Source organism: Strigops habroptila, chromosome 16 (assembly GCF_004027225.2).
Source record: "Strigops habroptila isolate Jane chromosome 16, bStrHab1.2.pri, whole genome shotgun sequence".
Classification (NCBI taxonomy): domain Eukaryota; kingdom Metazoa; phylum Chordata; class Aves; order Psittaciformes; family Psittacidae; genus Strigops; species Strigops habroptila.
The window spans coordinates 6,795,603-6,810,316 of record NC_044292.2 but is presented as its reverse complement, the minus strand read 5'-3'; the positions used below and the strand labels follow the sequence as shown (position 1 = coordinate 6,810,316).

At 58.0% G+C, this 14,714-nt stretch overlaps 3 protein-coding genes across 4 annotated transcripts in view; 1 reads left to right on the top strand and 2 right to left on the bottom strand.

Moving 5' to 3' along the window:
• Positions 1-4: 4 nt before the first annotated feature.
• On the bottom strand, positions 5-7,430 carry KLHL21 (kelch like family member 21). Its single transcript, XM_030507989.1, has 5 exons — positions 7,189-7,430; positions 5,623-6,668; positions 4,044-4,449; positions 2,645-2,717; positions 5-2,339 (listed from the first exon to the last, which is right to left on the bottom strand). The coding sequence occupies exons 1-5, from the start codon at positions 7,428-7,430 to the stop codon at positions 2,046-2,048; spliced, it is 2,061 nt and encodes a 686-aa protein (XP_030363849.1). The 3' UTR covers positions 5-2,045.
• PHF13 (PHD finger protein 13) lies at positions 7,297-13,388 on the top strand. Its single transcript, XM_030508074.1, has 4 exons — positions 7,297-7,467; positions 7,886-7,987; positions 8,324-8,876; positions 9,272-13,388. The coding sequence occupies exons 1-4, from the start codon at positions 7,429-7,431 to the stop codon at positions 9,496-9,498; spliced, it is 921 nt and encodes a 306-aa protein (XP_030363934.1). The 5' UTR covers positions 7,297-7,428; the 3' UTR covers positions 9,499-13,388.
• DNAJC11 (DnaJ heat shock protein family (Hsp40) member C11) overlaps positions 13,363-14,714 on the bottom strand; it is a 16,995-nt gene continuing 15,643 nt past the window's right edge. Inside the window, exon 16 of one of the 2 annotated variants that reach the window (XM_030508068.1) lies at positions 13,363-14,405. In XM_030508068.1, the coding sequence (XP_030363928.1) occupies positions 14,380-14,405 (26 nt within the window). In that variant the 3' untranslated portion in view covers positions 13,363-14,379. The remainder of the gene's footprint in view (positions 14,406-14,714) is intronic. The other variant, XM_030508069.1, reaches the window with a different exon arrangement.

Here is a 14,714-nt window from a genome sequence, read left to right as displayed (position 1 = left end):
TATCTGTAAGGTAGACGCCTTTGTTTCAAAGGACGGTGTTTCAACTGCACTCCAAGATCCGGACACAATGGGTTTTCCCAAAAAATAAATACAGATCCGTAACTGTTGAGCCTGTTGGGGAATGGGGGGAGGCAGGTCCAGCAGCGAGCACTGCAGCACGAGACAGAGTGCCTTCTATTTATAGTCTGGCATAAATACTTGGGGCTGCAACGCGAGTTCAGCTGCGCAGCCTCTGCACGGGCTCCGCGTGGTGCCGCGGGGACACGGCCACAAAGGAGGAGCTGCCCCAAGACCCTACACCCCAGCCCGGAGGGTTTCGATCCAAGAGGCTGCTGTGGCACAACCCAGCTTCAAGGCACTGTCAAAGTTCCAGACACGGAGAACAGCCGGGATTCACCAGCGGCATTCCCGGCTCCGCAGCCAAGGAGCATTGCATGAGGCATGAAACCGCGTTCAAGGCAAACCAGATACGTTTTAAAGCTGTGAAGCCGCTGATGCTGTGGAGACGGGGCCCTGGCGCTTTCCATCTCCGAATGAAGTTTAAATGCAAATGTTTTCCCTGTTGGTTGAAAGCACAAGAGGGAAACAGCGGCCGCCTCCAGCCCCATCCCACCACGGCCTTCCCAAAGGATGAGCCGCGGCCTTTGGCTCTTGGCTTGTTCACAAACATTCCATGAGTAAACTGCACGCAGCTTCTCTTCAGCTAAGGTAGATGGAGGAACCCAGCCCAAGCTCGCTACGTCCCTTGGGCAGGGATAAAGGCAAATCTTAGGCCAAAAAAACCCAGCAAACCCCAAACAAAAAGAGGGAAAAACCTAAAAACTACCCTAAAGCAACTACTGCTCAATCCACAGCACTCCAGGCACTTCCTGCACCTCTGCTGAGACACCTCAGTGGCATCTTCCAATCGCCCACATCCCGAGAGCTGCAAACCGGAGGCGCAACAGGCACGAGACCTCTTTGAAGGTCCAGTGGGTTCATTCACACAAGGGGATGGATTTGAAAGTGATTCTGCATCATCTTCAAGCCTGTTCCCCACCTCGGCTCCTTTAAGGTGGTGAAGAACTCAGAGCTCACCCTTGCTACATGGAGCCCATCCCAGCGCGCTGCAGAGAGCTCGGCACAGGAGAACCAGCAGCAAACAGCGGTTTTCGGGCCCCAATTCAGCCCCGGCACACCGGGAAGGGGGATCGGCTCCTCCCGCAGGCAGCAGCCACTGGCCCCTCGGGCTGGGTAAGAGCGGGACTCGCTTCTCCCCTTCCCCTTAGGGAGGGCACAGCTGGGGACTGGAAATGAAACAATCAGGTTGCCAGAACGGGATGAAAAGATAAATAAGGGTGTTTGCTTCTGCTGAGAGGGGAAAAAGCGCGTTGCTAGGGAGGGCTGGAAAACAGAGACCTGCAGGAGTTTGAATGCTCCAACTTAAACCCCACCAAAATACAGGAAGAACTGAAGTTCCGAGGGAGGATGAAGCTTCATAACCCAGCCACAGCGAGGTCCCTGCCATGGGGCACCCGTTCTTCCTGAAGGAATGAACAGGAATCCAGGACCACGGCCACAGGGGAGGAAGCGCCACGTTCTCACACCAACCTCTCACCCTGACAGACCTCCAGCTCCTCAAGAAAAGACCTTTCCCCCCTCTAACCACGCAGAGGAAGACATGCACAGGGAGTCTGTCCTCCTCCGAGGCACAGAACAGAGGTGGGGGCCCAGATCACTGTCCTACCAGACAGACCCCTCCCCAAAAAGAAACTGAAGAGAGAAGTTTGGTGGCAAACGAAGCAGGAGCTCCCAGTGAAAGGTGTCTGACCAAAAGCCATGAGCGACGATGCCGTTCAACACGATTGCTTTGCTTGAGTTCAGCTCTCGGGTCAATGCGGGCAGCCGGTGCCTCCTCCCTCCAGGGGAAGGGCCGAGCAGCACATCACACATTCAGAGCTTTCACTCCCTCTATGCTCAGTTCGGGTTTGTCTCCCAGCACCGTTTTGCCTCTCGAAGCAACACGGGTTCTGGACAAGGAACTCGCCTGGAGCCGCCGTCCTCTGCTAACGCAGCTCGTTCAGGTTCTGGTTGTGAAGGTTCTGGCGCTGCCTGTTCAAGTTGATGGTGTTGTCCAGCGTGATGCCATCATCCTCCTGCGTGGTTTCCGGCATGAACTGCCGGAATATGCTGACGCTGCCGTGCCAGAAGATGGGCTCGGGGAGCCGGCCCACCACGCTCCACGTTCGTGTCTCGGGGTCGTAGGCTTCCAGGACATCCGAGAGCTCAAAGGTGTTGTCGTAGCCACCGGAGACATAGAGCTTCCCGCCGAGCACGGCCACGCTGCCGCCAACGTGGACCTGCAGTGAAACACAAACACACCCACGGTTACAAGGGGGGTTCTGCCAGGATGGTGACGGAGTCGGTGCTGTCCTATAGTGCTGCAGTGCTCAGCACCCACCAGCACTGCCCAAACACCCCAAGGAGCCGGAGCTTTCGGCTTCACCAGGTTAAAGCCCAGCCACTATCACTTGTAGGTGACTCTGATATGCTTTAACGTGCTCCGTGGGCAAGGGGTTACAATCCAAAGAGCACCTGGTTTTCCCAAGGAAACGAAGCCTGTTTCTAACAGGGGCAGCACCCAGGACGCTGGCAAATGTCCTACCTGAAGCATGGCAGGGATTTTATCCCATTCGTTCTTTGCTGGATTGTAAACATCCACCTCAGCCGAGTCGTCTCTGTGGGAGATAACACAAAATTACTCCGTGTTCTAAACCCCTCCTGCCTTGCCAAGCCCCAGTTCAACAGCCTGAAATGCCACCGTGAGCAGACCGCGCTGCTCCAACCCCACTGCATGCATCAGAGAGCAAGGGGCTCCCACACGAAGGTGCAGGTCTCAGTGCAGAGCCCAGCCTCCAGCACGGGCTCCTCTTGCAGGGTCCAAACCACTGCACAATCCCAAGGGCTTGCTCAAGCAGAGTCTTTTTTTACACCTGCATCTATAATATATCACAGACTTCCTGCAAGTCAGCATTTCAGGGGCTGATCTGGCTTTGGTGCCAAGTGCTTCAGGCTGGGAAGCAAAGGTACTGCTATTCTGGAGAGGCTTAAGCTTCCACGTGCTTCCAAGTAACAGCATCCTACTGCTTGGGGTTCCACGCCAAATTTAGATGGGCTGAGGACGCAAGAGAAGAGCTATTGGGGCAGCGTGATCCCATGAAGGGGGTGGTTTAAAATGGGTAAGAAAAAGGTAAACCCATAGAATCAGCTGGTGACAAGCAGCTGAACACCTAAAACACCCCAACCAGGATGCACTGAACACCAGGCGAGTCCAACAAGCAACTGCCGGGAACCAAGACATTCAGCTGAACCTAAATGCGCCAAATAAAAAGGTCTGGGCTGGAAGTTGCTGCTTTCTGCAATCCAAGAGGAGATTAAAAATAGAGGAATGTGTCTGGAGGCCGTCACAGAGGTCTCTGTTTGCTCAAAGTCAGCACAACACGATGAAACGCTCCGGCGCTCACATGCCTTCCCGTTTATTTTTAATTAGGTGGATAACTGAAGCATTTGCGCCACCAGGACAGCCTCGGATGGGTAATTAAGTCCCAGTTTGGAAAGGCGCTTAAAAATAGTGACCAATCATTTCATCTGCAGTCTCTTATCTCTGCTGAGAAGGAAGACGTCCTCTCCTGCGCTCAGCTTAACGTTTTCTTGGAGCTTGCTCACTTATTTATAGCAACAAGGGGGGTTGAAGCCAAGAAAACAGAGAAGTCTATTTCCAAGCAGCGCCGCTGACTTCAGCCCCATTTATACCTGCCTGTTCCCAGCCCGTGGGTCAGATTCCCATGTTTTTACACAGTTTTAAGCACGGTTCTTTGAGGTCTGTGTACAACAGAAGTTGAGGAAAGAGGTGCAGCGGTTTACAGACCCATCAGAGGAAGCACTGCTGTGCCTTCCCAATGCAGTGTGCTCTTACAACCCTCCCCTTCTCTCTTACAACATGCCCTCCTGGAAGACCCCGGTCTTGCCTCATGGGGAAGGGGGTTCCTGCTCCCATTACTCACCTTATGAAGTACATGAGGCCATTGAGGGTGACGGTCTTTGGGGCGAAGGACCAGGGGGGCAGATGGCCGCAGTTCACGAGGGTCCAGAGATCGCTGTCGGGGTCGTAGCACTGCATCACCATGGACTCTTTGCCAGCCAGGGAGCCGATGGCGAACAGCTTACCACGGCAGGAGGTGGTGGAGCAGTTGTCCATGGGGTACAGCATGGGCTGCAGGGCCTCCCAGCTATCCAGCGCGTGGTCGTAGCGCTCCGTGCTGTCCGAGGCGATCACGTACAGCAGCCCGTCCAGCACCGTGGAGCTGTGGTATTCCCTGGCCTTCAGCATGGGAGACACCTCTGTCCACTCATTCACGCTGGAGTTGTACCTCCACACGCAGTCGTACAGCCTGGAGCCATCGGATCCCCCTGCGGCACAGCACGGCAAGCTTCAGAGCAGGGAAACGCTCCGGGGACTGCAGCAGCGTGAGGGTTTAACTGGGGTTTTGCACTGTTTGCTTCCCAACAAGCCAGGAAGGGTTTCTCCCGTGCTGTCCCTGCGCTCAGCCATGACTCAGAATGACTCTCCCGGGTTTGACTGCTTCATCCTTCTAAATAACCATCTCCTCTCCCGTTTTGCAACCCCTGCTCCGTCACTGTGACACAGCGGAGGCAGCACTCACCCCTGCCTGGCTTCCCAACCCTTCCTCTGCCTGTGCTACAACACCAACACGAACCAGGACAGCCAAATTTCCCCACCAGCAGCAGCCTTGCCAAAGCACCAGGCTCCCGGCAGCATCTGCACCTCTGGACCTGCCTGGGATCACTCTGGGAAGCTCCCATGGGACATAAGGGCATCCATACAAACGCGCTGTGCGGCAGCCCATCATTTATACACCTCTGCCCTTAGCAGAGCCTTGTTTTCTGCTCGTGCCCAAAGCACGAGCAGTTTTCTATTCACCTGCATTTGACTTGCCCTTCAAGCCCCTGCCAGCGTGTCCTGCACACCCAGGGCAAGCTGCTCTGTTGGCTTCCCGGCTTGGCTTGCTACGGCTGCCGCAGGGCTGCCGCTCCAGCTACAGGGATGTAGTTCAAAGGAGGCACCTCCATGCAGATGAACAGCCAAATTTACACACAGTGTCACCTTGAGACAAGTCATTGCAGCCCCAGCGGGCTGCGGGAGCAGGATTCGTGCTGGGGAAGGCACCGTGTGACTCACAGGCACTGCCCGGCTGAGGCACCGGGGGCTCCAACACACCCCTGCCCCGAGCACCCGCCTGGGCTGTGATTCACGGGGCTCTGCACCCAAACACCTCCTTCATGGGGAGAAATCCAAACCCCTCCCGGGTCACTCCTGCCCCTCGGAGTGAGCGGTGACAAAGTCCCACCACTGCAAGATCTGCCGCCTGCGTGCTCGGGAGCATTAGTCATGACAAAATACCGCCTGGATTAAGACCAGCTGCTAAATCCAGCACCGACTCCAGGAGTCCCTCCGCCCGCCTTGGGGCTGGAGCCAGAGCAGAGCCTCCGAGTCTCCACTGCCCCAAGAAAAGCCAAGTCTCATGCCAGAACCCAATGGAAACCCCATCGCCGGTGCCTTACCGGTGACGTAGATGTCATTGCCCAGCGCGGCGACGCTGTAGCCCCCTCCAAGGTTCTCGGGGAACTCAGCCAGGTAGCGCCAGTGTCCGGTGCGCGGGTTGTAGCAGTCGACGGTGACGAGCTCGTCGCAGTCGCGGTCGCAGCCACCGACGAGGACGAGGATCTCGGCGAGGCCGGTGGAGGGCCGCGGGCGCATGCGGGCGCAGGGGCCGTGGTCGTGCCGGTCGAGGCGGGCGGCCTGGAAGTCGCGCGCCTCTTGCAGGAGGCGCAGGCAGGGCGGGCAGCGCGCCACCAGCGGCTCGCCCTCCACGTGCGCCAGCAGGTAGAAGCGGCGCACGAAGGGCAGGCGCACGTGTGCCAGGAGCTGGGGCAGCAGCGGGGCGCGGGCGGCCGGGTCCGCGCGTACCCAGCGCAGCGCTAGCTGGAACGCAGCCTCCTCCTTGGGGACGCAGAGCCCGTCGTCCCGCAGGTAGGACAGCAACCGCGGCAGCGGCAGCCGCTCCAGCTGCGCGCCCAGCTCCCCTACGTGCCGCAGCACGAAGCGGTGCGCCGCGGCTGCCAGTGCCGGGCAGGCGAAGGCTTCGGCGAAGTCCTGCATGTCCAAGGCGTTGGCGGGCTCCAGTTGCCGCGCCAGCCACGCGCCGCAGGCCTCCTTGACGGTGGGGAACTGCAGCAGGTCGGCGGCGCGCAGCAGGCGCTCGGCGATGTCGGGGCCCAGCCGCCCCACGCGGCCCGTGTAGGCGAAGTCGAGCAGGCGTGCCAGGCACTCAGGCTCCACGCCGTGCAGCCGCACGCGCTCGGCCCGCGCCTCCCGCAGCGCCCCGCCGAACATGGCGCGGAAATAGCCCGAGGCGGCGGCCAGGACGGCGCGGTGAGCACCGAACTCCCGCCCGCCCGCCACCACCGTCACGTCGAGCAGGCTCCGCTCCGCTCGCAGCGCGCTCAGGCCCCGCAGCAGCGACACCGCGTGCGCCGGCTCCCCGGGTGGCGTCGTCGCTGTCGCCGCCGTCCCGCCGCTGTTGCCGGTGTTGGCCGCCATGCCGTGCCTACGGGAGAGCACACGGTGTCACAGCACGCATTGAGCCACGCGGGGAGCAGCCTGCGGGGCAGGGACAGCAAAGCGGGGATAATAAAGGGAAAGAGGGTTATTCCAGGGATAAACGTCCCCGGGTGAGGAAGCGGGATAGACTCAACAGCCCCAAAGCCACCCGCGATGCGGAGCGGCGGCAGTTGCATAACGAGCGGCGCTGGCAGCTGCCCCCCCGCCCGCCCCGTCTAATTCTCTTTCCCGGAGGCCCATCGCGGAGTTTCCCCGCACATCCACGACCGCTCCGCCCTTGCCGCGGGCACCTCGGACCGGCCCCGCCGCGCTCCGCGGGGGCTACGGGAGTCACTGAAGCTCCCGGGGTGGGGGGGGCCGGTCGTTACCGAGGGCGGAGGCCCCGAGGATCGAGCTTCAAGAGGCGGCCGCCCCGCGGTACCGAGCGCTCCCCGTCCCGCTGGGCCGAGCCGCGGCGCTGCAGCGGGTCCCTGTCCCGGTGCCGCCGGTCCCCGAGCCCCGCTCACCTCCGCTCCGCTCCGCTCCGCTCCGCCCGACGTGCCGCCGCCCCGCCCGGCCCCGCCTCGCTCCCGGCGGCCCCCGCTCCCGCCACTGCGCACGCCCGGACTACGGCTCCCAGCGCGCCCCGCGCGGGCTCCCGGCCGCCCCCTTCGCCTCCTCCCGCCGGTACCGAGCGGCTCGCGGGTGTCGGCGCTGCCCGGTTGCCGCCGCCGCCCTGGCCCCGCCTCCGCCGCCCGCGCCGGGACATGGACTCCGACTCCTGCGCATCCCCGTTCGCCCCGGAGGTGAGCCGGGGCCCCCGGGGGAAACGGAGGGGATGGGGGGGTGGGGGGGGCATCTCCCGCCGCCCGCCCCGGCACGGCCCGGCCCGGCCGCCGGTGCCCGCTCCCCGCCGCGGGGCCGGGGCCATCTTGTACCGTCGGGGCGAGGAATGGCGGCGGCGCGACCGTGCCCTGCCGCGGGGGGGCGGCCCGCTTGGAGCCCCGGTACCGGTACCGTGGGTGCGGGGGGGGGGGTGCGGGGTTTATGGGGGGGGGGGGTGTTGTTGGCACCGGCAGTGCCCGGCCCCGCCGCTCGCCGCGGGGGGTGGGGGTGGGGCGGCGCGGGGAGCGGCGGCGGGCGGGGCTCGGTGCGGGAGCGGCGGCGCGGGGCCGGGCTCGACGGGAGGAGGCGCCGCCGCTGACCCCCCCCGCGCTCCCACAGGACTTCTCCCCCGCCGCCCGGCGGCACCGCACCGTGGAGGACTTCAACAAGTTCTGCACCTTCGTCCTGGCCTACGCCGGCTACATCCCGTACCCGCAGGAGGTGAGCGGGGACCGGGGGGGGGGGTTCGGGGCGCGCTCTCCGTAGATAGCAGCATCCGCGGGGGTTTACCACGAAACCGGTTTCTTCGAGGGCATCGCGCCTCCGCCCGTGTCCCTGAAACAAAAGGGAGTTGCGGTGAGGCGCGGGGGGGGGGGGGGGGGGGGGGGGGGGGCGGGAGAAGCGCGGAGCCGGGATGGCTCCGGGCGATCCCTGCCCGGCTGGAGATCCCCGGGGCAGCGTGTGGGCAGAGCGGGAGGTTGCGCTGGGCCATGCGCCCCGGGGGAAGGGCGCAGTGCCTCAGCGCCGAGTTAATGCTTTTATCCCGGCCTCGTCCAGGAAACGCCGCTGCGGAACAGCCCCAGCCCCCCCAACAGCACCGGAGGGACGATTGACAGCGATAGCTGGGATCCCCGGTTCAATGACATCCCCTCCTCCGTGTCCCTGCCCGCTAAGAACAGGAAGAACTTTAGTCAGCTCAAGCGAGCGAAACCGTACGGTTCCCTGTTCCAGCGGGCGAAACCCGGCAACTTCCTGCCGGAGCGAAAGCAAATCGATAAGATCAGGAAGAAGAAAAAGCTGAAGAGGAGGGAAACGGAGGTGTCCGCGGAGGAGGACTACGAGGAGAAGCTGCTGGAGCTGGAGGCGGAGGACTCTTATGTAGAGACACCGCTGAGCCCCTCGTCCGAGGGCGACGCGCCGTCGGCGGCCGAGCACTGCTCGGTGTGGGACTCTGACACCCCCTCCAGCGGGTCCTGCCCCGCCGGCGCGCCCGAGCCGGCCGTGCAGATCCAGAGCGTGGGCAAGCGCACGGTCATCCGGCAGGGCAAGCAGGTGGTGTTCCGGGACGAGGACGGCACCGGCGATGACGAGGACATCATGGTGGATTCGGGTAGGTGGCCTGGCTTCGCATGGAGGGGTAGTTGGTGGTTGTGCTGCTGCTCCCTTTGGTGCTTCCCTGGAGAATGAGGTTGATGGTGAGGTGCAGGGTGAAGTGGCAGATGGGGTTTTGGGGGGAAAGGAGGGGCTGGTTGGCTGCTTTTGTAATAAACTGAGTGAAAAGCTGTGGCTTTATAGAAGCAGCTGGTTCTCCTCTCCTGGATTACGGCCTCCTTTGTACACTGAGAGTCTCTTACTGCGCAAGAGACCCGGAAAAAATGAGCAAAGTGCCTGTTTTTGAAACCCAGGTAGTTAATTTAGGGTAAATTTGGGTAAATTTAGGTAAAAGGAGAGTAAATTCCCAGTGTGGGCGAGGCAGTGGCCACTAAAACCGCTGTTTCTCTGCAGATGACGACTCGTGGGACCTGGTCACTTGCTTCTGCATGAAGCCTTTCGCCGGGCGGCCGATGATCGAGTGTAACGAGTGCCACACCTGGATCCACCTCTCCTGCGCCAAAATCCGCAAGTCGAACGTCCCCGAGGTCTACATTTGCCAGAAGTGCCGGGACTCCAAGTTTGACATTCGCCGTTCCAACCGCTCCCGGACGGGCTCGCGCCGGCGCTTTCTGGACTAAGGGGGGGATTTGGATGGTGCCGGGGCCGGGGGGGGGGCTCCCCCGAACTGCTGCTGCTCAGGCTGAGGGGCCGCCCGCCGGCCCGCGGTGACAGGGATGAGGAGAGGCCGAGTGGTCCCAACTGCTGCTAGATATGGATTAGCTCAAGGACAGACCAAGCGGGGTTTTGTCCGGTTACAACTATGGATTGGGTGATGTCGGGGGAATGTATAATACCTTTGCCACGTACGTTTTCTCATCCCATCGGGAGACTGCAAACCTCCTCTGTGCTAGGAGGCTCCTCCTCCAAAGAGGGGCGGGAAGAGGAGGAGGGAGTCTGTGTGAAGAGTCTGAAAAGTAAATGGCCATGTGTTTTAATTTCAGTGTAATATTATACCTGCCCGTTTGTTCCGTACGTATCAGTCTCAGATATTCTAAGGCTCTGTAGGGGTGAGTGTTGATGTGTCCCGAGCTCTGGGCGATCTGCTGCCTCCTCCCCAGGCTCAGGGAGTTCTGGGATTTGGCATCATCCAAGTGAAAACGGGACTTTGTCCCGCGCCGGGGGCCGGCGCGTTGGAAGGAAGAGAGCAGCCCTTTTCCATTTGGGATCAGCAGCATCGGGTTCCTCCCTAGAAGGTCTCTTCTGATGGTGCTTTCTCATGACTTTGTCTTGCATGATCAGCTCGATGGAAGGGGGAGGCAGTTTGCTCCGTTTCCCGGCCCTTTGTTAAACTCTAAGGTGCTGTTTTAGGACGATGATGACTCTCCCTTTCCTCAGCCCAGAATTCAAACATGGACTGCAAAAGCGGCCGTAGTAAACCTAGAACCTGGCAGGTCTGCTCTGGGACTCGATCATTTCCATCCGAGTACTGCAGCTGAGTTGAATTTTGTTTTCACTGTTTGTTTTTTGAGACTGGATTTGTAATCAAAACCCCCAAATCTTTAACCTACTGGTTGCAGACGATACAGATAAAAGCAAATGCGGCTCTGCAGGTAGCAAGGTGAAGTGCAATGAAGATCCATCCCCTGTGGGGGAGTCCAGGAGAGCGCTGAGGCCCTTGATGGGACTTCCTGGGGATTCCCAAGGGAATCCTGTTGAGGGATGTGACGACTTCCTGGGGATTCCCAAGGGAATCCTGTTGAGGGATGTGACGGGGAGTCGGGCTTGTACGTGAGGCTGAGATGGCAGCGCCGTTCCTCAGTGACCAGCAGTGTGTATCGAGCAGGGGTCTCGCCAGCACAGAGCCAGGTACCCTCCTCTGATGTCTGACATAGAGCTGTGGGCAGAGCAGCACCGTGGTGCCACGGGGTGCCACAGAGCTGACAGCCTGGAGCAGGACGGGAGCTGCACAACGTTCATCTGTGCTTCTGACCTGCTTCTGCCTCCGAGTCCTGCTCCACCAAGCTGCACCAACTGACTCTGGGTTCTGAAACCAGCTCCAGCTTCTGTAAGATCTTAAGACCGTGCTATGGTGCCCTCCAGAAGCTGCTCGGCACCACCGAGGAGTTTGCCAAAGACTTGCCCCCGACTGCTCTTTACAGCCTGAAAAATAACCAAAGTTCTCGAATGCTGCCGTTTCACTCTGCCCACAGAAAGGCTTTGGGAGCTCCCGGTCGCGAGCTGCGCAAGGGTTGGACCTGCTCTGAAAGTTGCCATCTCTGCGTTTACAGCGTGTCTGCAACTCAAGCGGGCCTCTGTGGAACGTGTTCCTGGAGAGAAGAGGCAAACCGCCAAGAGAACTGGCTCTTTCTCACCGAGGTTCGATACTAACCAATGTGACTGACTCTTGTTCTGTTACCTTTCCAGATTTATCCCCATAGATGGTGTCTGACAAGTCCAGCACGTTACAATATCAGCAGAGAGAAACAAACAAGTAACATCTCCATTCTTTTAGTTGATCACTTTCAGCCATGTATAATTATAGTTTAATTCAGAACTTTATTTTTTCATTAAAACTGTTTTAATGAACCAGGGTTTTTTTTTCTCTTAAACGTGAAACAAGTGAACAATGCTCCTGTTTTATTCCGAACTCAGGACTCTGCTGTTATGATTTACCCGTGTGTGGAGCAGTTGTGCCGGGTGGCTGCAGGATGTGACACCTCAAGCGCTCCTCCCTGAGCCAGGTAGGGATGGGACGTGCTGCAGACACCTCTCATGTGCTGATGGGTGTCCCCACCCCTCCTTGGAGCAGTTGTTCCTTGCACAAGCTCTGTTATAAGGTAGATTGTGGGTGCAATGGCCCCTGGTCCTGCTATGGGGCTGCACTGAGGCCCCCAAACAGCCCAAGGGGTACCAGTGCCACCTCAGCTCCTGTACACGCTCAGCCAGCCACGCTCAGAGCAGCAGCCTTAGCACCATGGCAAGGGTAAGATGGCTCAACGCTTTAGAAATGGCACTGGATCACATTAAAAGCCAATCTCTGGTTGCTTATAGCTTCCATTTTAATTCTAGCTTTAATTTCGTGCTAAACAGAAGCCCCTGAGGAGCTGCAGCTGTAAAATGGCAGCTTCTCAGAGAGCAGAAATGGTGGTAGTGAGAGCAGTGGTTACTCAAGTGGGGCTGTTCTTAGAGTCTCTTTAAAACTGGTAGGGAATGAGAGGAGGAGGTGGGCTGGAGTGTGTTCAGCAGGAGAGACTGACCCCAGACCTGGCCCCGAGGAGGAGACGGGCAGGATGGGCCACAGAGTCCACGCGTGGACACAGTTCAGCACCACTCAACAGCTACAGACACTGTGGGGAGGCAAAAATGGAGCTTGGGCTTAAAGTGCTGCAGAAGAACCCGCTGCAGCAGCTTCATGGGTGCGGAAGGGCACTCATGGTACCTGAACGGAGGGGAAAAGCAAGAGCTGAATCCCTGGGGGCTGATCTGGCAGGAAAAAACAATCTATGTCCTTGTAGTGATGTTCAGCAGGGCACGGGGCAAGGCCCGTGTTGGTATTAATCGGGAGGGATTTTACTTTAACAAAAGCTGCAAATTCAGGTGTTCAAAGTACACAGTTAAGGTTCATCTGTCCCTTGCACAGAGGCTCTGGCTGAAAAGATGAGCATGTGTTCCCAGCCCCTTGTTCAGGTGGCTGAAGCAGTTCCTGGCTCTGTTACAGACGGATGTGCCACCTCCCTTTCTCTGGCATCCTGCAGTTTGTACCAGAAGATGCCACTCCATTACAGGACAGATCGGCTGGAGCAGGAACAACGTGCTCTGCCCCTCAGAAATGTTAATTTTCAAGTGTAGAAACACCATGGGGCATGTGAAGTACCAAAGCAGCTTTCAGCATCACAGCGCTGTCTCTCTACACTTCAGTGCAGACTCTGCAAGCAAACACTTGTAACAGCAGAAACTACCTCAGGAAGCTGTCAGGAACAGGGACAATTGTTTTATTGTGCAAACCTTTCTCCTGAGAACACTCCCCACTGTCACTGCTCTGACAGACACGGGGCCAGGCTAAGATTCCTCTTTGTAATTAGCAGTAAATGTGTTGTTGCTATTTTGCACTTGCTTATACAAAACACAACTCTCAGTCCTCCTCCTGGGAGTATTTTGCCATGTCCTAGCCACTACGGGCTGGCTCTTACTCTTGGCCACACACTTCATGCAGTGGCAGGACATGAAAAAGGCTATTTCTCATTCCAGTTCAGCTGTTTCACACACAAGCCGTCACAGAGGCCCATGAGCAGGATGTGACAGGGTGCTGTTACATCTACAGAACCCTCGCTTCTCAGGACTTGGTTTGCCAGAGTGTCCTCCAGATGCAAAGGGAATGTGGGCTGCGTTTCAGCTGAGTATAATTTATTGCACATTTTACATTTGGTTTCAGATGAACAGAACACTGGTGGTGGGCGAAATAAAGTCCTGCACCAGGAGCTGGTCACAACTGAAGAGTTTTGTTCTTAATAAAAACACCTGAACACCCCTTTGTTGTATGAACTTGTTCTTAGATGGGGAAGCATCTCTTTCAAGCCTGGCTCAACTCTGCTTTGGGCAATCTAACTCTCCTGTCACACTGACTTGAGGAAAGAGAACTGCAGTTGCACAGAAGCAGGGGCCAGGTATGTGTCAGGAAATGATCTCTGGCAGTAGCTGTCAGAGCCACGCTGCACTGCCCAGATAGTAGTAGTATAAACTACATACTACTATTCCTCTTTTCCCTAGAAATAAGTTAGATGGGAAGAGAGAGTTGCAGCACCAGAATCGAATGAAATTAATTGCTGTCCTTCTCCTCCCCTTGCTTCGCTGAAAACCTTGATATGTGGTTCTAGGTGGCAGAAGAATTAACAAGACTATCCCACGCTGTGTCCTTGTCTGGAACAGCAGTGTCTGAAATTAGCAGCTGAAGAGGTCCACCTTACAAAAGGCAAAGAACTTAATTCCAAACATACTTGTTCTTAACAAGAACATCTCAAATGCAGATTTGAGACGGAACACAATCTCCGTCTTCTTCCCAACAAAAGGATTTACACAGGAGGTGGCCAGAGAACTTAACACCCCCTCAGGAGCAGAAAAAGGTGTTACCTACCCCAGGAAGCATGTGGAGAAGTGAGAACAGGTCGTCTTCCCTGCTGCGTGCAAGGAGATAGAGGTGAGACCGCCCAAACGGGCCGTGGCCAGACGGCAGCAGGAGGGGTGGCTGCAGGACGGGTGGTGCTCGGTGCCCGCTCGCGCACCCTCAGCACAAAGCACTGCGCAGTCAGAGCCACGTTGCTTTATTGGTTACTGAGCCACAATTCAGAGCAGTATTGCCGTGGAGCCACCTGGAGAAGCAGCTTCTCTCAGAACTGGTAGGACACCACCTGCTATATGGGTAGTTAAAAATAAGAATGTCTCTGTTCAAACTTGCAGCGTCCGGGGGGAGGTTGTAGTTTCCGTTGACCCAGGTACCGTTATGGACACACGCTGGCACCAGATTAGCCATCAGCATCGATTCTGTGAGCTGTTGGGTGAGAACAACACATGGATGCACCCCTTCTGCTGGATGAGACACCCCAGCTTGAACCCAGCACCAGCCAGGGACAGAGTAAACAGAGGTTTGTGCCCTTTAGCCACCTCCCCAGACCTACCAGCAAAACCTGGCACTAGTGGATACTGGGTTCAGAAAATCATTCTGTCAGGGAACATGTTTTGGCAGACACATAGATGGGGATGAGGAAGAAATCTGGCTCAAGCCTCCATCTTGCCTTCGTACATTCAATTCAGTCCTCAAAGGGCAATCAATGCTGTGAACTGCCCGGCTGGGACACCA

Coding starts and splice junctions, on each gene's coding strand:
- PHF13 (XM_030508074.1), top strand. CDS start 7,429: ATGGACTCCGACTCCTGCGCATCCCCGTTCGCCCCGGAG. Junction 7,468..7,885: donor CATCCCCGTTCGCCCCGGAG/GTGAGCCGGGGC, acceptor GCGCTCCCACAG/GACTTCTCCCCCGCCGCCCG. Junction 8,877..9,271: donor GGACATCATGGTGGATTCGG/GTAGGTGGCCTG, acceptor GTTTCTCTGCAG/ATGACGACTCGTGGGACCTG.
- KLHL21 (XM_030507989.1), bottom strand. CDS start 7,430: ATGTCCCGGCGCGGGCGGCGGAGGCGGGGCCAGGGCGGCGGCGGCAAC. Junction 6,669..7,188: donor CGGAGCGGAGCGGAGCGGAG/GTGAGCGGGGCT, acceptor GCTCTCCCGTAG/GCACGGCATGGCGGCCAACA. Junction 2,718..4,043: donor GGCCTCATGTACTTCATAAG/GTGAGTAATGGG, acceptor TATCTCCCACAG/AGACGACTCGGCTGAGGTGG.